The sequence below is a fragment of the Gymnoscopelus microlampas genome, assembly GCF_963454915.1.
Source record: "Gymnoscopelus microlampas genome assembly, chromosome: 17".
Taxonomy (NCBI): Eukaryota; Metazoa; Chordata; class Actinopteri; order Myctophiformes; family Myctophidae; genus Gymnoscopelus; species Gymnoscopelus microlampas.
The window spans coordinates 45,783,012-45,808,461 of NC_139954.1; the positions used below are offsets into that span (position 1 = coordinate 45,783,012).

The 25,450-nt window shown below is 41.5% G+C and overlaps 2 protein-coding genes across 2 annotated transcripts in view; both read right to left on the bottom strand.

Annotated features, from left to right (window-relative positions):
- Positions 1–547: 547 nt before the first annotated feature.
- mmadhcb (metabolism of cobalamin associated Db) lies at positions 548–15,079 on the bottom strand. Its single transcript, XM_084084900.1, has 8 exons — positions 14,888–15,079; positions 13,736–13,785; positions 9,262–9,412; positions 6,981–7,198; positions 5,388–5,496; positions 4,534–4,664; positions 1,893–1,979; positions 548–954 (listed from the first exon to the last, which is right to left on the bottom strand). The coding sequence occupies exons 2-8, from the start codon at positions 13,742–13,744 to the stop codon at positions 760–762; spliced, it is 900 nt and encodes a 299-aa protein (XP_083941026.1). The 5' UTR covers positions 13,745–13,785; positions 14,888–15,079; the 3' UTR covers positions 548–759.
- The window catches only part of LOC311064472 (GTPase IMAP family member 7-like), a gene marked incomplete at both ends in the record, with an annotated part of 53,073 nt that continues 41,402 nt past the window's right edge, over positions 13,780–25,450 (bottom strand). The window contains 3 exons of the mRNA XM_084084301.1: positions 13,780–13,785; positions 15,055–15,119; positions 16,086–16,136. Coding sequence (XP_083940427.1) covers positions 13,780–13,785; positions 15,055–15,119; positions 16,086–16,136 — 122 coding nt within the window. The remainder of the gene's footprint in view (positions 13,786–15,054; positions 15,120–16,085; positions 16,137–25,450) is intronic.

Genomic DNA, 25,450 nt, shown 5'->3' on the forward strand with positions numbered 1-25,450 from the left:
TGTAATATTTCGTCTGATTCTCACATTTTCCAGGGAAAGGTTTGTTGGGAAATGTCTACATAGTCCACTCAGCTCTGTCTCGGTCACATGAAGGCGAGGCTCAGACTGAAGATTGGCCTAAAGATGATGCACCCTGAAAAGATGTGCCCAAATAAAAGAAGAGGCACCCGGGGTCCCAAATGTCAAAACATTTCCTGTTCTCCTACATTTACCATAACATATGGCTATAACTATAACTCTGATTCCCAGAACACATACCCTATAGGTATAGGTCAATAAAGCGCCGAAAAATGACAGAGCCACAAGCTCACAACGCATCACATCGCGACGTGTTGTGAGCTTGTAGATCGGCTGTTTTTGGCACTCAAACGTCGTCGTACGTGTAGAGTGCCAACCAAGTATAAATTAAACATATCGTCTCTGTCGGGTGGAAACCTCATGTGTCCAAAACCGTTACTTTCCAGGATTAAAATTAAAAAGCATCAAAAGTAGCAGATCTACAAGCTCGAAACGCGGCGCTTCGCGCCGCGTTTCGAGCTTGTAGATCTGCTACTTTTGATGCTTTTATGTGACTCGGTAGTATGATCAAGTAGGGCGTTAATTCACGGGGAAAAAAAAGTTAGAAAATGGAGATTAGAGGTTTCTGCCCCGACAGCAACGATGAGCGCTTTCCCATCAAACACACAGAGAAGAACACGTTCAAGTCCACATAGGGACTGGAGAAAAAAAGGGGGGGGGGGCTAATATAATAAACACAGTTCAGTTCCCCTGGAGCTTCTTCATGACCAGGCTGGTGGCGGGCGCGTCGGTGAACACCGTGCCCACAAAGACGCGCGAGCCCCACAGAGCGTGGCGGATCACCTTGCAGCAGCCCAGGTCCTCGATCTGGAAGCCCAGGTGACGATAGCGGTCGTCCGTCTCGAACAGCGAGTTGTTGGTGTATGAGCCGAAGAACTGCCAAGGGACCAGGGGGCAAACAAAAGATGGACAGACGTCAGAGAGTAAAGCTAGAGTTATCCTTAGTAGTACTGTAAATCAGTGGTTCTCAACCTTTTCAGGCTGCGACCCCCCAAAAATGATATTTTAAATGGGGACCCCCCACCCTGACAAGACCTTGAAATTGTAGGAGTTGAGGCATTACATTTAGTTTGATTCGATTCCACAGATAAATATTGTGAAAATAGCCGATCTACAAGTTCACAGTGCCTCGCAATGCAAGGCGTTTTGAGCTTGTAGACCGGCAATCTTCAATTTTTTAGCCTCTTTCTTATTATTTGACGATTTGGCCAATGTTTGACCTGTTTTTATAGTAGAGTTTGTTGATTACTTTTGATGCAGTAATTATTTCTTTTTTGGGGTATTAAAAAGGTCTTAAAAGTCCTTAAATTGTCACTTCACTAGCAACAAAGTATAAATATTGCTCTATAGAGTAGGGATTATATACTGTATTTTTATAGGCTTATAACACATAAAAGCTTCAAAATGTACAGTTTTGTTCCATTTTCATAGAACAAAACATGAAAATCTGTTAAGCTTATGTTAACCACAGACATGATTTTGGCACCTAGCCAAAAACCCACGAGAAAACCCATAGACTTCAAGACAAGGGAACCAGAAACTACAAAGGAACCTGCTCAAATCCTCCTCCATGTGTTTTATGGTATTCAGTGCTGAATAAAACGGGTAGCATATATTGGTGTAGATGGGTTCTTGAAACCGTGGACTAGGTGGGGTCTGGGGTGGTGGGCCTTGAACAAAAATGTCATGAGTATTGTTTTCAATGGACAGTTCAAGTTTGTCAAAGTCTAAATAGTGTTTTTGGAGGCCTCTCTCCAGCTGTCGTGCCTTACACTCTAGGGGAAATACCTGCAGTATTGACAGGAATGTCTTACCGCTAGGCCTGATGACGGGTCAATGAAGTCAGCCCAGAAGCCTTCTGTTTGCAGTGCGTAGCAGATCTCCTTGGCTCCAGCGATAAACTGCTCCAACACAACAATGGAAGCCATTAGTCTTGTGCAAGGGATTTTCAATTGAATTGAATTAATTTAACTCTCATCTCTGTCATTTTAGATGTCTTTGGCTATTCAAAAATAGCACATAATACAAGCTCATAGCGCGGCACCAAGTGCCTCGCTATGAGCTTGTAGATCTCTGTGTGCAAATCTTTGAATATATATATTTTTAAAGCGAACATTTGTAGCAAGCTATATGTTGTTCCGGGGGCCTCCAGAAGCAAAGATTTAAGTTACAAATGTTCGCTTTAAATATATATATATTCAAAGATGTGCCACGCTATGAGCTTGTATATCTGCTATTTTTGAATAGCCAAAGTATAAAATAATGGTTATAGATCAAATCTAAAATGACACAGATGCGTTCCCGGATTGAATGGGTTAACACTTAAAGAGATATTTCACTTTCAGAAAAACTTTTGTTGATTTTATCATCTACTCAAGCCTTTGTGAGCCCCCCAGAGAGTTTTTAAGTTGCTCGATTCAGTATTTAGATATTTGATTTTCATTTTATCAGACACGCCCCCTTCCTATACAAACCCATTGTAACTTCAAACTCCATTTTAACCATGATAAATTCATCAAAAACACCCGTCCTTGGTTCTGGTGACTCACCCTGCCATCCTAATGCGTGAGGGGGCCGTGTTTTTCCGAGATTTTTTTTCATTTATTTTATTTTATTTTTTTATTGTATTTTATTTTTTTCATTTTCCCAAAAAAATATTAAAAATAAATGAAAAAAGTTATCGAAAAAAACACGGCCCCCTCGCGTATCAGGGGGGCGGTAGGAGAGGGGTGAACCAAGGACGGGTGTTTTTGATGAATCTAACATGCTTAAAATGGAGTTTGAAGTTACAATGGGTTTGTATAGGAAGGGGGCGTGTCTGATTTAATGAATATCTAATATATAAATATTAAATCAAACAACTTAAAAACTGTCTGGGGGGCTCACAAAAGCCTGAGTAGACTATACAATCACCAAAAGTTTTTTTGAAAGTGAAATATCCCTTTAAGTCCTACTGTACATTATATACTTTGTAGTACGACTTACAGTACAGCGAAATAGCCGATCTACAAGCTCACAACACGTCGCATTGATGCAGTAAGCTTGTAGATTGTGACATACTTGCATAACAGACTGACAATAATAAAACATAAAATGCGGTACATTCAAACTCCTGCATGATTTAACGTCATGCGCTATGAATAACGCCAATGAGCGCAGTGAAGGGCTTCTGTCGACCAATTCCCAGCCTACTCATTTCTACCAAACAGTACTGAACTGATACAAAGTCAATAATGAACTTTGTCACAAACAAGCTCTTCTCTGATGGCCCTATATAACCTCATGCAAATTTAATCTGACATTTCAATCTGACAGTGTACTAGCGAGGATGGTTGTTAACCTGTTTGCTTTTGTCTGGACGCTGGGGTCAAACATCAAATTAAGATCTGAGGCCGATTCTACAAATTCCTTCTGAATCAGAACATCAAACATATCCATGAATTCAAGTCTCCATGGGGTGACTAATCGATTAAGACCTGGAACGCATCTCTGTCACTTTAGATTTCTTTGGCTATTCAAAAATAGCAGATATACAAGCTCATAGCGCGGCACCGAGTGCCGCGCTATGAGCTTGTAGATCTGCTATTTTTGAAAAATCGTGATTATTTTTTTTAAAGATTTTTTTCAAAAAAGTTAGGATTTAGAAAACATTTTTAAGAATCGCCTCAGGTCTTAATGGGTTAAAAAAATATATGTTTTTTTGGGTGAACTATCCCTTTAAAGTTAGACATTAGCAGGAGAATGATGGACAATAATCTGCTTGCCTGGTAGTGGGACAATTACATTTCCACTTTGGACTGGATCAAATCTTAACTCATTCACCGCCATTCACTAAATGGCTGAAAAAGCGCACACTGCCAGGATTTTGCGATTTTCGTACCTTTTCAAGTAGTCACAGAATATTTATCTCCAGTATGATCGATGCCCTGATGGTTTCTGATCACGGTGGGTTTCACTGTGCTTCCGTGAAGAATCAAAATAAAAGGCATTGCGACCTCCCGTTCGCTTGTTATACGCCGTTGAAAATTGCATGTCTCGCCAAAAATACATTAAAAAAACACAGGAGCCAAGATACAGGCTTTTTCCCAAATACTTTACACAGGAAGTCAATGGAGAAGTAATTCTTGGGATCACGCTATCTCCCGATTCTGTGTAAATAAATACAAAATAATACAAAATAATAAAACACGTCAAACACGTCATTGACACTGAATGAGTTAACCACATTTAAACCCCAACATCCCTGTTCTGGGAGGAATAATCGCTCAAAAAATTGATCTACAAGCACACAAACGCTGCGCTTTAAGACGTGTTGTGTGCTTGTAGATCGGCAATTTTTGGCAAGAGATTTGGTGTAGAGTGAAAAAGGTGTACCAAGTACAGTCTACAAGAATAGTGGGTGTCAGTGGCTGGTTAAACCTGCTGAGAAACTTGCAACTTGAACGCCAAACATACCTTGTCCAACATCTCCTCCCTCTCTCGGTCGACATCTTCAGTCCAGGCCGTCATGTCATTCTGAGCTTTTTGGGTTACCGTGACAACCGTCATGCCACTGGATGGGGCCTCAGGAAACATTGATTGGAAATCTTTTGATTTGAGAAAAAAAAAACATTTGACAGAGACATCACAGTCACTACTTGTTATGTTTTGATGCCCTCTGCTGGGCATAAAAGGAACTGTAGAAATGAGACAATACACACGATAATGTAAAGAGAAGAAACAATCAATGTATGTGTGTGTGTAAAGACTTTAAGGCAGTGGTTCTCAACCAGTGGTTCCGGGGACCACCAGTGGTCCTCGAGGGGGTTCCAGGTGGTCCCCAGCTAAATGATGGACAGTTGGTCCACCAAATGGACTCTTATAGGGTAGATCTTCAACTCTTGCAAGCGTAAAATGAAACCAAATGAACCCTTATGGGTAGATATTTAACTCTTGAGGGTAAAATGAAACCAAATGGACCCTTACGGGTCCATTTGGTTTCATTTTACGCTCTCAAGAGTTAAATTATTGTTAAACATCTGCATTACTTAATTAAATGTTATTTTGATCAACGTTTGCCTGTTATCTCTCCTATGGTACCAACATCAATACAACATGGATGGAATTGTGGAGAAAATCTTATCCAACAATAACAAAATATTCTAAGTTTTGGGTGAGAGTCTAAATCTCATCAAATGGTGGTTCCGTGGCTCAAATGCTGAATAAACAATGGACCTTGATATGAAAAAGGTTGAAAGCCACTGCTATAAGGTAAATAATGCAAGATTGTTATCATATTGATTATTATGCATGATCATAATAGGTTGTACCTTTCTTTAGCAGCTCAGGACAGGACTGTATGGCACACTCCACGTTAGAGTTATCAAAGTACAGTTCTGCTCTGTTGACGTTCTGCTGTGCGTCAGCACTCTCTGTACCCTGAGATAATAAAGACAAGGAACTTAAAAACAGTGTAAAACAAACAAGCTTCCAACATTAAAATCAACGTCCCACGTACTTGACAATACAAAAAGTCAATTATTAGATTGAACAGAATTCACAAATTTTCATTGAAGATTGAGGACAAAGAACTCTGATTGCAGTATACCTAACATTCAAGAAACATAATCTACAGTACATAATAAAGCTGCACGTTGTGCGTTAAATTGTTCCTATAGAACTAATGTAAAAGACATGCATGACAGCCTGAGATGGTTGTCTGTTAGTCAAAGGGCTACTTATTGTTTAGTTAATTTCATTAAAAACATAAAAGTCACACAATCTCCAGAAATATTATATAAAAGGTTATTAAAACATTGTACTCATCATGAATATCAAACAAGACATGCAATTGAAGGAAGGTTGAATTTTCCCAAAGTTAAAACATCTGTTATACAGAAAACTGTTGATGTATAGAGCTATTGTAAGGTGGAATTCATTGCCGAGTTATATTGTTCAAGTCAATACAAAAGAGGGTTTCAAAATTATGGTAAAACAGTACCTTCCAATATTTCATGAAATTTACTGATTTTGTGTTTAACCTTTGACATCTTATTGACTTGTTTGTTATTAACATGAATATGTTTAAAAAAAAATAATAATAATAATGTATGGGTAACCCTTTTCTCCCTTTGATCATGAAATGTACAAAATTGTTTAAATGTATTTCTGAATTTTTGTAGGTGAACTATTGTCTTTGTTTGTATTTGTAGTATGTTCGTTGTGTATGATGTGTACAGTATTTGGGTTTGTCGGACCCCAGGAAGAATAGCCATGCTTTGTGCAAGTGCTAATGGGGATCCATAATAAAGTAAAGTAAAAGTATGTGAAGAAATCCAGTTGAATGGAGAGGAACTTTGTGGAAAGATTGTGCGTAAGTTATGGTCACGTGTTTTGACCCTAAAAAGTGTAAAAGAAACAACTGAATTATGTTTTGGAACTCTTCATTCCTTAAAGGGCCATGAAACCCTAGGCAGATGTTGTAGTTTGTTTTCTGATTCAGGTTTAAAACTACAGCAGATTAAAAAACATGGCAGACTAGTAAGCAACTCTGCGAACATTTTTAACTCCGATCTGTGCTCCTGGGGGTCCCTGGAACAAAATATTTTGAGATGGGGGTCCGCGGCCAAATGCATATCATTTTGGGGGTCCTTGACATGGAAAAGTTGGAGGACCACTGATATAGAAACATACCGTTAGGATTTAGAATTTCTTCTCAAAATGTTTTGTTCCAGGGACCCTCAGGAGCAAGTCAAAAGATTTGCACAAATTTTCCAAGATTAAAAAAAAAATAGCAGATCTACAAGCTCATAGCGCGGCACTCGGTGCCGCGCTACGAGCTTGTAGATCTGCTATTTTTGAATAGCCAAAAGAAAAAAAAAAAAGACACAGATGCGTTCCCGGTCCTAATGGCTTAAACCTACCTGGATCTCTCCAATGAACTGAGCCAGCACCAGCTCGTGCCTCTCGCTGTTGGACTGGGCGGTCAGCAGGTCAGGGATGGTCCTGTGGGCAGAGTTCCTCCTCTGCTCTGCCGTCCCCTCCAGGTGGCAGTCGAAGCCCGCGTTACCGGGCAGCTGGAACCTCAGGTCCTGAGGCCCGAACGGCCCCATGGTCTCGTCGGGCCACACCGTCCTGGGTCCTAATTAACAACACAGGAAGAGTAGTTTATGCAGAGTTTATAGACAGGCGGTACACATAACTGGTGCGCATGCGCACCCCAAAATAAATAATGCGCGGCACATCAGACGACGTGAGGCGCTTTTTGCGTACCAACAGCTGGGACAGGAATTTCCAAGCTTTTTTTTTTTTTTTAGCAAAACTAAAAAATAAAAGCCTGGAGATCGAAGGCTAGGAATTCACTTCCTGAAGCCACACTCACACAATCATGCTAAAGCACGTGTCGGCCCCATGTACAGCCATTAGGCGCAGGGGGAGAGGACGCATGCTGCACGTGATTGTGTGAGTGTTGCCTCGCATCGCCTCGCATCGCCTCGCTGCGTGCACGCAGCCAGCAGCGGCTGTTAGAGGCAGTCGTCACCGATGATGAACGCACCGTGATGGTGCAAAATATCAGCACCCTGACCAGAATGGAACAGAGCCTTCATTAGTAGCATTGGTAACACCTGTGATCGAAGTAAAAAGAGGCCCAATTTCTTTCCAATATGGCTGCTGTGCATAGAGCCTATAGACCAAGCCCCCAGAACCCAGTGCTTGCATTGAAGCGAAATGGACATGCTGGCCATTCGTAGGTACTGCAGCTTAAACGGAATGGGGCCACTGTGCGAAAACTGTTTCGACCAATGGGCTTGGCTCACGAGCTTGCGCACACGCTTGCGCACAGGGACGCGCACCTCTGTGACGTAAAACGCGTCACTTCTGTGACGCAGAACGGATCACAGTGGCCCCAAATAGGCTACGCCCATCACACTTTACAACCCGGAAGAAGGGGTGAATTCGCTTCACGCGCTGGGTGAGCAACTCAATGCAAGTGGACGGGAGGCGATATCCGGTGCCCTCTCTATTATTTTTAACTCTATGCTATAGACAGGTGCGTTGCGGTCGGTGCAGAGTTGATTATTGACACCTGTCTTGTTTTGTGCCCCCCGGCCCCCCCCCATACCATATGTGCTCGCTGGAGGAAATGTGGTCCGTGGGGAAACTCGTGGGAAAAGTGGAGATCTTTGACCAAATACACATTTGTTCTGCCAGAACTTTCGAATGGATATGAAACCAGATGACAATAAGCTGTACCCAGGCTCCTAACCCCTGGGGGCGACAGGGCTTTCTCTGTGGTTGCCCCCTCCCTCTGGAACGCACTCCCCGACCATATCAGAGACGCACCCTCCCTCCCTCCCTTCCTTCAAAACCGCTCTGAATAACCCACCTGTTTAAAATAGCTTTTCCAACTTGAGATTGATCTCAATCTCTTGGTTTACTGTTTTAATTGCTTTAATACTCATCTTAATTGCTTGTCTGAATTTCAGGTATTATTATTATTAAGTTGCAGTCATTCATTATTATACTATATACCATCTTATAAATATAAAATAATAAATACCCCATTTGTGTTGCGGTTTTCAAATATCCTTTGACACAGAATTAAATGTTTTACGGTCATGATTCACCAGGAGGCTGGATGGCTGACTTCCAGGCTTTAAATAATTTATAAATATTTTCGGTAATCTCTATGGCAGGGGTCTTCAACGTTTTCAGGCCAAGGACCCCCTAGCTGAGAGAAAGATGAAGCAGGGACCCCCTACACTATATTGTATGAAATTGTGTTTCAGATTAAAGTTTTTTTTACTTAGTCTGCCCTTTTTTCCCCTCTACACCTATAGCCTCTTTACCAAAAATAGCCGATCTACAAGCTCTCAACGCCTCGCAGCGCGAGGCGTTGAGAGCTTGTAGATCTGCTATTTTCGGCTAATGTTCCCCTCAGAAAAGGAATTCTAGGGTTCAAGTGGTTAATGTAAAAAAAAAAAAATCATATCACACAAAGATTTGGCGGACCCCCTGTAGTAACTCTGAGGACCCCCTAGGGGTCCCCGGACCCCCCTGTTGAAGACCCCTGCTCTATGGGACAAATGAATGTGTTTTCTGAATGAATCTGTGGCACCACAAAATGGCTGCCACTGCTATGCCCTGTATGGAACACATGAAATGTATGCAATATCACAGCCATTCTATAGGGCTCAGCTTTACCCATGTCAGGAGGGGGGATGGCGACACGGGGCTCATCAGAACCAGAGGAGGAGGACCCGGCCTGGGAGAAGGCTCTGGCTCCGGCAACACGACGCACCAGGACATGGAGGCCCGGCAGGTAGGTCACCATCCTGGCTCTGCTGCAGAGCACCTGGTGACAGAGGAGGGTGAGGAGCACGTTATTACATACACGGTCAATGCCGGATCCATGATGACCCACATGACTCCAATCACTTCTCTTTCAGCTGATACCAAACATCATGTCATCCGTTTCCCTACATTCTTGACACATGCAATTTAGTCACAAACTAAACAGTAGTACATGCCACTTGAACACACACACACACACACACACACACACACACACACGTATTACTATACTCTTTTTTTTGGGCCATTTTAAACCCAACCCCAACCGTAACCTATAATGCAGTGGTTCTCAAACTTTTTCATGTCAAGGACCCCCAAATTGACACTTATTAGCCCGCGGACCCCCCATTTCAAAAGATATGCCAGGGACCCCCATAAGAGAAGATTTTTTACGGCTCTAGCAGTGATTCTCAACCCTTTTAATTTCAAGGACCCCCAGTTTGACATGCATTAGGGCTACAGACCCCCATTCAATGGCATTTCTATCACTTGGACCACAATCTGTGTCAATGTAACTCTGAGAGTGTACAAATGGAACCAAATGGACCCGTCAGGGTCCATTTGGTTCCATTTGTACACTCTCAGAGTTACAGACCCATAAGGGTCCATTTGGTGCCTAATCTATCATTTAGCTGGGGACCCCCTGGAACTCCCTCAAGGACCCCTGGGGGTCCCCGGACCCCACTTTGAGAACCAATGCTATAATGTATCGATTTTCCCAATTGTAACCGTGAGCTCAAAAAGTATTTCTTTTTTATAGCGTATACAATGACAATACGCAATTCACGTCTCCCCCTCGCACAAACTAAGAAACCAAAACAAACAACAGTAATAGGACAAAACAAACAAATACAAACAACAGAACAATGTTGTGTTTGTAAAAATCAAACCAACCAACCTGAAGCGCTGCCTGCCCTGCACCTCACACTCCAACCTCAACCTACACACAGCACCCCCCCCCCCCCCATGTCCACACACACACACACACACACACACCTACACGTGGATTCTCATGCATGGAAAACACCCCAGGGCAGTTCACGAATAATATCCACATGTAATGGCATATCTAGCAATCTAGTCTAATGGAATAGTTTGCAAAAGAGGTACTGTAGCAAACATGCCATGGACATGAAGGCCACCCGAGCAAGACAAACCTTGTGTCGACCAGGCAGCGAATCTTGAGATTTTGGCTGGGTGGAAGAGTTGGTTGTTATATAGGTGCATATAGGTGTAGCAGGAGGCAAAGCAGTAATAACTAAGGGTTTAGAGGCGTGCCGACAATAGGTTTAAATGGGAGGCTGCTACACACCAAGGCTTTTATCTAGGGATGCAAATTATCGATTAATTAATTAATTGCTAGTTGATAACCTTAGTTTTTTTAGGATCAAAAGGAAAATATGTGTCCGAAACCAGGACAAGTGCAGCAACATAATTGCCTTGATGTATATACAGTAACATTAACGAGTGTCAATCAGCTGGACACCCCTCTGCAATGCTCTATGGAGTCTGTCTCATTTCTCTCCAAAAGCCCTTGAATATGATGGAATATGATTAAGGATTACTGTGCTTATGGTAAGCTCACATTTGATATCACACACACCATACCTGTAACTTTTCACTAGGCCAAAAGTTTTCCAAAAAATACGTTCTTAAAGGACTTTGGTTTTTTACAACCAAGGGTTATATTTTAGCTCGTAATTAAAGTAAATAAAAGATGTGTTATTTTTTTTTCATTTACTGCTTTCTATAGTTTTAGCAATTTTCGCGATCTTTTTTTACAGTGGCCGGGGGCATTCTGTCGGTGGCTAAATATGTATTTTTTACATCATAACAAAAGGTACAATGTTCTTTGATGGCCAGATATGAGTTATTAGGGGCTAAAAGAGCTACTGTAAATAATAATAAATAAATCGCCAGGTTATTGTGTAAAAAAAAGACATATTTAGCCACCGGACAGAATGCCCACTGTAAAAAAGATCGCGAAAATTGCTAAAACTATAGAAAGTAGTAAATTAAAAAAATGTAACACTCATCTTTTATTTACTTTAATTACAATCTAAAACATAAACCTTGGTTGGAAAAAAACAAAGTTGTCCTTTAACAGCAATTCATCGATTATAGATTAATTGTTAACATCCCTCCTTTTATCCACTTGAACCCCAGCATCCCTATTCTGAAGGGAAAGTCCACCAAAAATTGCACATCTACAAGTTCACAACATCAAGACGCATCGCAACACATCACAACGCGTATGTCTGCTATTTTTGGTGAAAAGGTTTGGTGTAAAGTGGAAAACAAAAAAGAAGAGCATACCAAGTACAGGTGCAACTCAGTACGTTTTACTAGTATAGAGGGTTTAAGACTTTAAGTAGTTAAGGATGAAGAAAGACAAGGGATACTTTCTAGTTGAATCCAATTATTAGCTATACCCCACATCCAGAGTGCAATCTTATCCATGTTTTCCATCCCGTCTCCCAAAACAAATACTGTGTCTTTGTTAACCATGAACAAAAAAAAACTCTTTCACTTGAAAATAGTCGTCCAACAAGATCCATTCCTCAAGTTGTACTGGGGTACATGTGGCCCATAAGTATAGTAATACCTGTGTGTCTCACACTAAAATGGTGCATTTATATAATGCTTTTATCCAAAGCGCTTTACATTGATTGTGCCATTAACTCATTCACACACACATTCATACACCGATGGCGGAGGAAACCATGCAAGGCACCAACCTGCTCATCGGGAGCAATTAGGGGTTCAGCGTCTTGCTCAAGGACACTTCTACACTAACTCTGGGGGAGCGCCCCAGCCCGGGATCGAACTGGGAACCTTGCGGTTTCCAGTTAACTCTACCCGGCCACTCTACCCCTGAGCCACTGCCGCCCCCCACTACATGGTTTGTCTTGTCATCTGAGCATGTTGTTGTCATGCTGGGGGGGGTTACCAGGTCAGCGCTCTCTGTCTCACCCATTTCACCCCACAGCCACCTCTAGTCTCACCCATCTCACCCTATAACTCTATATGGTCTCACCCCACAGCCACCTCTTACTGTCTCACCCTATAACTCTATATGGTCTCACCCCACAGCCACCTCTAACTGTCTCACCCATCTCAGCCTATAACTCTATTATGGTCTCACCCCACAGCCACCTCTAACTGTCTCACCCATCTCACCCCACAGTCACCTCAACTGTCTCACCCCTAACTCTATATGGTCTCACCCCACAGCCACCTCTAACTGAAGGGTGTCTCACTCAGAGGAGCCAGTGCAGTGACCAGTCTTCAGTCACCAACATACCCTACATTCATGTTGCCATTATTGTCTGTACATTTGTTTTTATTTTATTCTTACTGGTGTTATAATAAAAGCCAAATAAGTAGGCTATGCTTTTAGAGAGAGAAAGAGGGAGATACAGTACCTTCACTTTACATACACACACACACACACACACACACACACACACACACACACACACACACACACACACACACACACACCCACACCCACACCCACGGAAATAAGCTCTCAGGTTTTTTTCTGTTTTCTCTTTTTGACAGATGTTCTTATTTATGGAATTATGGTCAATAACGTCAATACAGTTAACCCATTGAACACGTTTCTCAGACACGTGGCCAGCAGTAGTTGCACCAGCAGTGGTTCGAGTCCAGGGACCCTCAGGGTTCCTTGGTGGGGGGACCCCCCCCCGGCTGTTACCCTCCTCAAGGAACAGACATGCAGCTCAGAGTGTACAAATGGAACCAAATGGACCGTACAGGTCTGTAACTTGGATACAAGAAGAGTGGGCACTAAGATAGAGTGGGCATCTCCATGTAAAAGTGGCTATTTTGTCCAAAATGTAAAAACAAGATAAATGGTCTTAATTAAGACCTGGAACGCATCTGTGTCACTTTAGATTTCTTTGGCTATTCAAAAATAGCAGATCTACAAGCTCATAGCGCGGCACCGAGTGCCGCGCTATGAACTTGTAGATCTGCTATTTTTGAAAAATCGTGAAAATTATTCTTTTTTTTTTTCCCGAAAAACTGTTAGGATTTAGAAAATCTTTAGAAGCGGCCTCAGGTCTTAATGGGTTAAGTAAAGTATATTACTGTATATGTGTTGAACATGCATGGTACATTATTATCAGACATTTTCTAATATATATCTTTTTTTTTACATTTTGGACAAAAAAAACTCTTCCTTGGCACCCACTCCTGTAACTTTGGTTCCATTTGTACACTCTCAGAGTTATGGGGGTCCCTCCCTGAAATGAATAAGTTTCACAATAAGTACTTTCTAAAAGAATAAAAGTCTTACCCGGGACATCCTGATCCTGTTGTTCTCTCCTCTCCTGTTGTCCTCTATATCTGGAGAAACAATGATGCAATAAGACCAGATCAGGACAAACATTTGTTCTCATGATGTAGAAATAACAGACATAGTACATACAGGTAAACGTGCAGCTAAACGGGTGTCTCATCTACTGGGTAAAGTTGCATTCTGATTAAGTGATAATTAATCAGTGGTGGAAAAAGTACTCAAATGTTTTACGTAAGTAAAAGTATCAATACCGCAATGTAGAAACGCTCTGTTACAAGGAAAAATCTGGAATTCAAAATGTAAAAGTACAAAAGTATTACTATCAAAATGTACTAAAGTACCAAAAGTAAAAGTACTAAATAAATAAATAAATAGCCTATAGGTACTAGCCTTTATAATGTAATAATTTATATCTGCAAAGTAACTAATGACTAAAGTCTTCAAATAATTGTAGCGGATTAAAAGTACAATATTTGCCTCTGAGATGTAGTGGAGTAGAAGTAAAAGTATAGACAATAGGCTCTATGCACAGCAGCCATATTGGAAAGAAATTGGGCCTCTTCTTACTTACCCTAAACCCAAAAACCTTCACACAGTTACCAATGATACTAATGAAGGCTCTGTTCCATTCTGGTCAGGGTGCTGATATTGTGCATGTTGGCTCACTAGAAACACTCCATTTTGGTTCCCAAATGGCCCCTTATGGTGGGTGTGTAACTCTGAGAGTGTACAAATGGAACCAAATGGACCCGTAAGGGTCCATTTGGTTCCATTTGTACACTCTCAGAGTTATGGGGGTCCTTGAAAGTAAGACAACCACTATACCACACTAAATGGAACAGAGCCTTAATTACTATCATTGGTAACACCTGTGAAGGAAGTAAGGAAGGGGCCCCAATTCATTCCCAATATGGCTTCTGTGCATAGAGCCTATTGGAAATACACCAGTAAAGTAAAAGTACCTCAAAAGTGTAAGTAAATGTACGTAGTTACTTTACACCACTGTAATTAATTGCTGTAATCAATTAGTAGTGTAAGTAGTGTGATTTACACTACTATGCTGTAAGGTTAGTAGTTGTTTACCAATCATCCATATGGCATTGGAAGATGCCTAGTTAGCAACAGGCTAACAACAGTAGCAAAACTTACCAGCTATTAAAGTCCAAAGTATGATAAATACCCTACAGGACCACTAAACATTTAAATAACTGTCCTTCTCCATGTGTAACTAGTAATATATATGATCTGTATCGTAGCTCTACTTCAGGTAAATAAACGTGTTGTAGTTTGTTGACCCTCTGGTCTAGTCTACTGACTTCACCTTGTGGTGCTACACCATCGCTCTCTGTTCTGCACATGCGCACTGCGCTGTGGACGGATACTGTGAAAGGACAAAATACACTGTTTTAACACACAAGGCGTTTTAGAAATGTCATACATCTGCCACTAGATGGCGGTACAGTACGGTTGTTGCATGAACCACACACTGACGGTCCACCTATCAAAAGTACTCAGATATTTTACTTAAGTGAAAGTATCAATACTGCAATGTAGAAGTACTCCGTTACAAGTAAAAGTCCGGAATTAAAAATTTACTTGAGTAAAAGTACAAAAGTATTGGCATCAAAATGTACTTAAAGTACCAAAAGTAAAAGTACTAAAATGTTTGAAAATAGCAGATCTACAAGCTCACAACGCGTCGCGACGCGTTCTTTTTCTAAACTACCACTACAATTATTTGAAAACTTTAGTTACTAGTTACTTTGCAGATATAAATGATTACATTATAAAACATAAATTAACCACTTCAGCCCTGTTTTATACCTAGGCTATGGCTATTTGAAAATAGCAGATCTACAAGCTCACAACGCGTCGCATCGCGACGCGTTGTGAGCTTGTAGATCTGCTATTGTCAAACATTTTAGTACTTTTACTTTTGGTACTTTAAGAACATTTTGATATAAATACTTTTGTACTTTTACTTCAATTCTGAATTCTGCACTTTCACTTGTAACAGCGTACTTCTACATTGCAATATTGATACTTTTACTTAAGCAAGTACCTTTTCCCACCACTGCTAGACAGTGCCACTGCCCCATATGTGTGCAATTTAGTTTTTTTTGTGTGTGACTGACTATTGTCATGCCAGAACCCCGAACAGTGTCCAGTGTTTGTGCCAAGTTTGGTGCCGTTTGAAGAAACGGAGCGCCTGTGGCCCCTGAGGGCCTCAACGGCAGACTATAGCTCTGGTGCAGACAGAGCGTCAGCGAGTTCTCTCTCTAACGCTCTGGACCAGAGCTAGGTGGACCCCTGAACATTGTTTGTGCCAAGGTTGGTGCGACTGCACCTGTGGCCCCTGGCGGAGTCCCTGGAGTCCCACGTGTGGCTCCTGGTGTGACTATACAGATAGACAGGAAAGGGGGAGAGCAGGGACGTGCACAGATAGACTCTAGGTTGTGCTAGAGCTCCTGCCCTTTGCCCTCTTGACCAGAAGTGCCCTTTTGAAAAAAAGAAAAAAAAAACTTCTTTTTTTTCGGTTTACAGCAGGGGTCTTCAACAGGGGGTCCGGGACCCCTAGGGGGTCCTCAGAGTTACTACAGGGGGTCCGCCAAATCTTTATGTGATATGATTTTTCTTTTTACCATAACCACTCGAAACCTAGCATCCCTTTTCTGAGGAGAACTTTAGCCAAAAATAGCAGATCTACAAGCTCACAACGCCTCGCGCTGCGAGGCGTTGTGGGCTTGTAGATCGGCTATTTTTGGCAAAGAGGTATAGGTGTAGAGGGAAAAAAGAGCAGACCAAGTAAACAAAAAAAAGTATAATTTACTTGAGCACCTGCCCCTCAAAATGTCTGTGCACGCCACTGGGGGAGAGAGACGGGGAGAGACACGCAGCAAAGGTCGTCGGGAACGGGACTCGAGCCCGCGGCGTGCTGTCAGGCTGCATTAGAGCCTATAAGTGCTCGGACCGCTATAGTCAGCGGTCCGAGCCAACTTCACCCATTTTCAACCTATATCTTCATATAATTGGTCCTCCCTAGTGCTCATGATAAAATGGTACAAAAAATAATCTACCCAGTCTGTGTCTCAGAGGAGGGCTGTGTGTGGACAGTTCATAAACCCACCTACCAGTGACATCATCGTTAGGCAGGTTTATTTTATTTTAATTGTATTAACGCAAGAACAATGGCTTCCATTGTAGCATCCTAACTTTCCAGGAATAGAAAGCCTGACGTTTCTATTAGCTTGGATTCCCCATCGATGAAGTCAATGGTAGGCGGGTTTCTGAACTGTCCACACAACTATCTTCAAAGATAGTTGAAAAGAGGTTTAATGGACAAAATACACAGTTTTAAATACGGAGTTTAAAAAATGCATACATGTGCCACTAGATGGCATTACACTACCATTATTGCATGAACCAAACTACTGGGTTTGTCTTGTCATCTGAGCATGTTGTTGTCATGCTGGGGGGTCACCGGGTCAGCGCTCTCTGTCTCACCCATCTCACCCCACAGCCACCTCTAACTGTCTCACCCATCTCACCCCACAGCCACCTCTAACTGTCTCACCCATCTCACCCCACAGCCACCTCTAACTGTCTCACCCATCTCACCCCACAGCCACCTCTAACTGTCTCACCCATCTCACCCCACAGCCACATCTAACTGTCTCACCCATCTCACCCTATAACTCTATGGTCTCACCCCACAGCCACCCCTAACTGAAGGGTCTCTCACTCTGAGGAGCCAGTGCAGTGACCAGTCTTCAGTGACCAACATACCCTAAATTCATGTTGCCATTATTGTCTGTACATTTTGCTTTTAGAGAGAGAAAGAGGGAGATACAGTACCTTCACCTTCTCTCTCTCACACACACACACACACACACACACACACACACACACACACACACACACACACACACACACACACACACACACACACACACACACACACACACACACACACACACACACACACACACACACACACACACACACACACACACACACACACACGAGGTTCCGAAGTGCTTCTTTCAGGCTGAGAGAAGCACTTTGGTGACATTTGCCAGTAACTTGTTCCCAGTACATTCTAAAATGTTGTTTAAAAAAATATATGTATTCAAATATTTGCACAAAATGTTCAAGATTTTTCAAAAAATAGCAGATCTACAAGTTCATAGTAGCTATGAGCTTGTATATCGGCTATTTTTGAATAGCCAAAAGTATAAAATATTGATAAAGTGGTTACACAGATGCTTTCCTGGTTTGAATGGGTTAATAGGTCGCAGTAACTCATCTGTATTGCAGGTTCGTGTTTTTTTTTTTTTATATATTTTTTAATGAGGTATTCATACTCGGGTAGCCATTAGCAAACTGTCTTGAGAAAGTAGAAAACATCCTGGTCCTTGAGGCGAAAGAATGCAGCGACGGAATGTGATGAGAAATAGCTTCTTGTGTGAAATAGCCCACGTAGGCCTGATAGACCCGCTTCTGTGCCTTGTCAATGCACTCTGGGTTTATAATTAGAATGCAATCATTAGTACACTAATTAACTCCAATAGACCATGGTTCTGTTTCCACCTGGTGACTGACATGCAGTGAGTCACAATGAGTCAGACATGACATCATTAACTTACAGCTATGAAGACAGAGTTACAGACAACATATGAAATTGTGCATGCAAGCAGCAAGTAAAAGTACCAATACTGCAATGTAGGTAAATACTCTGTTACAAATAAAAGTCCGGAATTCAAAATTTACTTGAGTAAAAGTACAAAAAGTATTGGTATCAAAATGTACTTAAAAATACCAAAAGTAGAAAGTACCCATTATGCTGAATGTCCCATTTCAGTTTTCAAATGTATAAAAATCTTTTGTAAATAGCAGATCTACAAGCTCACAATGCGTCGCGGTGCGACACATTGTGAGCTTGTAGATCGGCTATTTTCAAATGGCCGAAATAAACATATAGGGCTGAAGTGGTTAATGTATGTTTTGTAATAATAATAATCAAAATCTAAAAAGTAACTAGTAACTAAAGTTTTCATATACTTGTAGTGGAGTAAAAGTACAATAGTTGCCTCTGAGATGTAGTGGAGTAGAAGTAAAAGTATTGAAAATTGGAAATTCTGGTAAAAGTACCTCAAAATCGTACTGAAGTACGTCAGCACTTGAGTAAATGTACTTAGTTACTTTACACCACTGCTTTGTGACAAACCAGATGGTTCTCCCTAACAGAGCCTGGCTCAAGTCCGGCCCAACCCAACCCCAAGGCAATTCTATCCAAACCTATTCTTTGGCTTTGAATTCTGAACGTTCTTCTAGCAGCGCAAGCCTGACTAAGAGCCTATAACGTTGGTAATAAATTATAGTTAAGTTAGTTCTACAGTGTTTTTTGAAACACTTCGCCAGACACAAACTTTGAGTTACTTGGTGAGAAGTTCAGACCTGTGCAGGCCCAGGCTGTCTAGTTTGGGTTGTTATTTATGTTGGATGGACAGGTCTTGACTGGGTCTTGAACAAACCCATTCTGTGTGCTGTGCTCTTTTCATGGTGGTGTCTAGTGGTGGAAAAAGTACTCACATATTGTTACTTTAAGTAAAAGTATCAATACTGCAATGTAGAAATACTTTGCCACAAGTAAAAGTCCGGAATTACAAATTTACTTGGGTAAAAGTACAAAAGTATTGGTATTGAAATGTACTTAAAGTCCCAAAAGTAGAAATGACTCATTATGCAGAATGTCCCATTTCACAAGTTTTCAAATAGCAGATCTACAGTACAAGCTCACAATGCGTTGCATCGCGACGCATTGTATGTATACTAAGTATGTATACTTAAGTATGTGAGCTTGTATGTATACTAAGTAGATTGTGTTTTGTATTAATAAACACAATCTACTTAGTAGCTAGTAACTAAAGTTTTCAAATAATTGTAGTGGAGTACACGTATAGGATAATATATTTGCCTCTGAGATGTGTAGTGGAGTAGAAGTAAAAAATACTGAAAATTGGTAACACTCCAATAAAGTAGAAATACCTCAATATTGCACTTAAGTACAGTACTTGAGTAAATGTACTTAGTTACTTTACACCACTGTGTAGTTGAGACGACAAATGATATGATAAAGACGAACAATAAAACGCACGCTCCACTCAATATCAAAGATTCAATGAAATGCAGGTACAGTATTTCACACACGTACGCACGCACAGTATGCATGCACACACAGTAAGGCCTAGTCATTGTGCAGTTGTTACATTTATTGAGACGCGGTTTGCGATAGCGCTTTGAAACTAACCAGGTACACAAGAAAAGCATGCATTAATAATAACGGGGAGGAGGAGAGTTCTTTCTTGGCTTATTAATTCTCCCAGTTTGATTGTATTGGCCTTTGCTGAATGCCACCATTAAAGCATGGATTGCTGTGGTGGGACGCTTTCATGGTTTTATGCAGCTCAGTGGAGCAATAAAAAAATAATGTGTTTGTAAATCGTCAGCCATTACCCTGGAGGTATCTGGTACACAGTGTTACTGACTCTGGCAGATAGATGCCTCTCTTAGAATGTGTTCTTCTGACTGCAACAATGCTGTTCAAAGCCAGCACCTATGGAACAGGCCAAGTTTTACAGTACTACTCTGTAGCCGTGGCTTAGTGGGTAAAGAGGGGCCATCTGGTAAGCAGAGGGTCACCAGTTCACCTCCCAGCCCACGTTCTAATGCAGGGGTCTTCAACGTTTTCAGCCCAAGGACCCCTTGGCTGAGAGAGAGATAAAGCAGGGACCCCCAGTATATATTGTATAGAATATTTTTTTTTCTCCATAGATTTCATAGGAAGCTTCATAGACTTGTTTCACAGCACTATCATGTGGGATTCATGTTGATGTGTGTTTCCAGACATGTAACCATGCACTTAAAGAATACTTAGTATACCTGACCTTTCACTCTGTACTTAGCCTGCTCTTTTTCCCCCCTATACTAAACCACATTGCCGAAAATAGCAGATCTACAAGCGCACAACGCCTCGCAGCGCGAGGCGTTGTGTGCTTGTAGATCTGCTATTTTTGGCGAAAGTTCTCCTCAGAATAGGGATGCTTGGTTGAAGTGGTTAATGTAAACATCACACAGAGATTTGGCGGACCCCCTGTAGTAACTCTGAGGACCCCCTAGGGGTCCCGGACCCCCTGTTGAAGACCTCTGTTCTAATGGAATACAAGAACGCTCGTCCCAAAACACGCTCGCCCCGGGTCACAATCCGGCGACCTCGGAACGGTCGCCAGCAGGTATTCCTAAACGTAACCTCAGTAAAACTATGCCTAAACCTAACCTTATTCCTAACCTTATTTAGGATGCTTACTGTTTATTAATGCTGTTCTCAAGCGCTTGCTACCTCAATTGATCTTGTAAGTCAGGAGTGCCACCATTCATTCCATCATAGCCAGAATAATACGCATACATTTTATACTCTCATGCTCCAAATGTCTGATTCAATTAAAGCTGGATTAAACTATGGAAAGATCAACATGGTTGCTATCATATCCGGAACATTCCAGAGGCAGAGATAGAAGTGTTTGCTTTGCTGCCCTTGGATTTGTGAAGCAGGACATTGAGTAACTTGTCACAAATATGTCACCAGAGTTGTTTTGAGTTGTGACACGTCAGATAGGACTGGATATAGGCATGTGTTTCAAGCATTTTAAATATTCCTTTTTCATATTCATGGTTTTGTACAAGAATCAAGAATCAACTTCATCGTCACATCACAGGTTTACAGGTGTAAAGAAGTGAGTGAGATTCGTTTCGCATGAGCTCCATCATTTTTGTTGGTTTCTAATGGAGAAGAATAAAAAGACGGGAGGGGGCAGGGAGTGGGAGTAAAAAAAGTAAATATGCATGTCGAGGAGAACATAAAAAAAAAATCATAGATATTTACATATATACACATAGCATAAGACCAGCAGCTACAGTACTGTATGTACAGGAGGTTAAAGCTGCACTATGCAAATGCTGAAATGTTTACCATTCTTGAGCTAATAGAGCCTGCCTGCTTGCTCAGGGTATAAATTGAATTTTGACCATCAGGTCAAAATTTCTGTCAGATCCTGTGTCTACGTGAGACATGACTTTTGACACTAAATGTGTCTAAATGTCTCAATAGAAGAGCAGGGAGACACAATACAACCACCCCATTTGTATAAGTTATATTGTATTAACTTGCTCTACCATACAGATTGGACAGTATAAGGTGCAAGAAAAAAAATACCCCCCAAAAAAAGTTTATTTATTGCACAATTTGATATTGTGCAATAAATAGACCCTGCAGAAAACCGCGAGCAAAAATCCTTGATTATGCGGGCTAAAACTCTTGATTATGCGGGCTAAAATCCTTGATTATGCGGGCTAAAATCCTTGATTATGCGGGCTAAAACTCTTGATTATGCGGGCTAAAATCCTTGATTATGCGGGCTAAAATCCTTGATTATGCGGGCTAAAACTCTTAATTATGCGGGCTAAAATCCTTGATTTTGCGGGCTAAAACTCTTGATTATGCGGGCTAAAATCCTTGATTTTGCAATGAAATATGCATCTTTTGCAATTTTATGCGGTCAAATTGCGGAAAGTTGCGGAAAGTTGCGAAATATGCGGAAAGTTGTGAAATATGCGGCAATATGTGAAATATGCGATATGCGAAAAGTTGCGAAAAATGCGAAATATGTGAAAAGTTTCAAAATATTCGGAAATATGCGATGCGAAGCGCATATTATGCGATGCGCATATTATGCGATGCGATGCGCATATTATACGATGCGATGCGCATATTATGCGATGCGCATATTATGCGATGCGATGCGCATATTATACGATGCGATGCGCATATTATGCGATGCGCATATTATGCGATGCGATGCGCATATTATACGATGCGATGCGCATATTATGCGATGCGATGCGGCCTTTTTGAAAAACTTTACCCCCTCATAATTATGCGCCATTTTGCTGATTATGCGGTAAATTCTGCAATCGCATAATCGCATTTTTCTGGAGGTTCTAAATAAAATCAATTAAAGAGACAATAGGTTAGGAAGGCATCCGGGCACCTAACCTATTGTCTCTTTGATTGCTTGTGTGCTTAACAGAAATGCCTTCCTCTGTGTGTCACGTCAGACGTTTAATGTGGTTATTTGACTGTTTCTTCATGGGCTCACAGAATGATCCCTCACTGCCTTTGATAACATCTTTGTGGTTTCCCTACTGCACATGTACGAAGCTCCGTGAGCACTCTTCAACTTTTAAATGTTTACACTAGACTTTCAATCTATTATTAAATAATCCATTATTGACGATTCATCTTCAAAAGACAACATGTTAAAGCCTGAACGTAGAGGCAGATGTGATTTCTGTTGGAGATCTGCATCTTGAAAGAAAGACATGGGTGGTTTATTTGTTTCCGCTGGCAAGAAATCAAATTCGGTACAATCGAACAAAGCCTTCAAGGACGCTTCCCTTGAAGGCTCAATGTGTCTTTGATGTGCCACCTCAGAGATGTGAAACAACAGTGGTTGATGGGCGGAAAATATCATTCAGCGTTCTAACGGAGAACACGTATTAGCCTGCAGCGGAAGTCCTGTCACTGCTGTGACATCCATTACGCTTGTAGTCTGTACAAGCTGTCTGACTAGAATGTTATGTGACATGCCACGTCTCGTAATATACGCACATATTTGGGAAGGACAGTCAAAAACATATTTTTCTCTTTTTCTTTTTTTGCTGGATGTTCAAATTACGCGATGCCACTAAACTCACAAAGGTTATAGTTAGTTGACCAGGGTCACCCAGGGTCTCTATACTCCTTTTTGTCCCTCTACACGAAATGTCTTCCCCCGAAAATAGCTCATCTACGTGCTCACAATTGTTGCGAAACGTTAAGTGAGCTTATAGATGTGCTATTTCCTCCGAATGTTCGGGACTCTAGGATTCAACTGGAACTAGTAACTCAAGATAGCAAATAATTGTAGTGGAGTAAAAGTACAATATTCTCTCTCTCTCTGTCACTGGTCCAGTGTAATAACTGGATGGGGGGCGCACTACAAATAGCGAACCTATAATGACCTTTGAACCTATTATAGTTAAATGTGAAAAGCTACTGTAGGAATCCTTCAATTCTACTGAGATATATCATGTCTGTCCAGGTTAATATCAAAACATTCAGAAACGTCAATGTATGAATTTCACATGACTATTATACTGGCAGGCCATAAATAATACATTTTAGGAAGGAAGTCGTGGGCCATATAAAATGGCCACTGGGACAGAATTTGGACATGTCTGGTGTACTGTAGGCCGTTCAACATGTGATTCCAATTTGGGGTTGAATGGATGTTGCGTTCATGCTATATATCAGGGGTATTCAACAGGGGGTCCGGGACCCCTAGGGGGTTCTCATAGTTACGACAGGGGGTCCGCCAAATCTTTATGTGTTATAATTTTTTTTTTTTTACATTGGCCACTTGAACCCTAGCATCCCTTTTCTGAGGAGAACTTTAGCCAAAAATAGCAGATCTACAAGCTCACAACGCCTCGCGCTGCGAGGCGTTGTGAGCTTGTAGATCAGCTATTTTTGGCAAAGAGTTATAGGTGTGTAGAGGGAAAAAAGAGCAGTAAAAGTTTATCTGAATTTTATACAATATAGAGGGGGTCCCTGCTTCATCTCTCTCTCTCAGCTAGGGGGTCCTTGGCCAGAAAACGTTGAAGACCCCTGCTATATATAATATGAAAGAAATAGGCCGGCCGTGCTCCCACCATTTCTGTAGCCTGGGCAGCATTCCTTTTCGGGTATATGATCCGGTCGGAAAAAAAAAAGAAAAGCGACCGGATCGCGACAAACCGGAAAAACGTCTCACCCCAAAATAGGTCCGTCCCCAAAATCCTTGATACGGCGTAGTTTAGCTTATTTTTTAAATATAAATGTGAGTGTACTTTCCAGAGACTATTTAGCGTCTGTATTATCCATATTATCCCACGGGGAAATTCTATTCCATTTAAATAGGGATTGGGGAACCAAAACAAAGCGGCACCGCAAAACCGGATCGCGACAAAACCGGAAAGAGGATGCTTTTTTTTTTTTTTTTCAGTAGGCGTGGTCTAGACCGGATCATATGGGCCTTCAGTAACGAATACCAGGCTTTCCTCCGAGGTGGAAAGACTGGTGATGCGAGGTTACCATTTCTGTGGCGGCAGTGGCTCAGGCGGTATATTATTGGAAGGTTTCCGGTTTGATCCCGTGCTTTCCCTGTGTTACTGTCGAAGTGTCCTATGAGCAAGACACTGAACCTCTAACTGTTCCCGATGAGCTGGTTGGCGCCTTGCATGGTTTCCTCCGCCATCGGGGTGTGTGTGTGTGTGTGTGTGTGTGTGTGTGTGTGTGTGTGTGTGTGTGTGTGTGTGTGTGTGTGTGTGTGTGTGTGTGTGTGTGTGTGTGTGTGTGTGTGTGTGTGTGTGTGTGTGTGTGTGTGTGTGTGTGTGTGTGCGCGCGCGCGTGTGTGCGTGTGTGTGTGTGTGTGTGTAATTGTATTGTATTGTATAGAGGTATAACTGCAACATTTATTGTTTCTTTAAGCCAATAACAAGTAAAAAGTATGGAATATCAAAACAATTCACACAGTAATACATGTCATCAACAAATAAATGCTACAGTATGTTGAT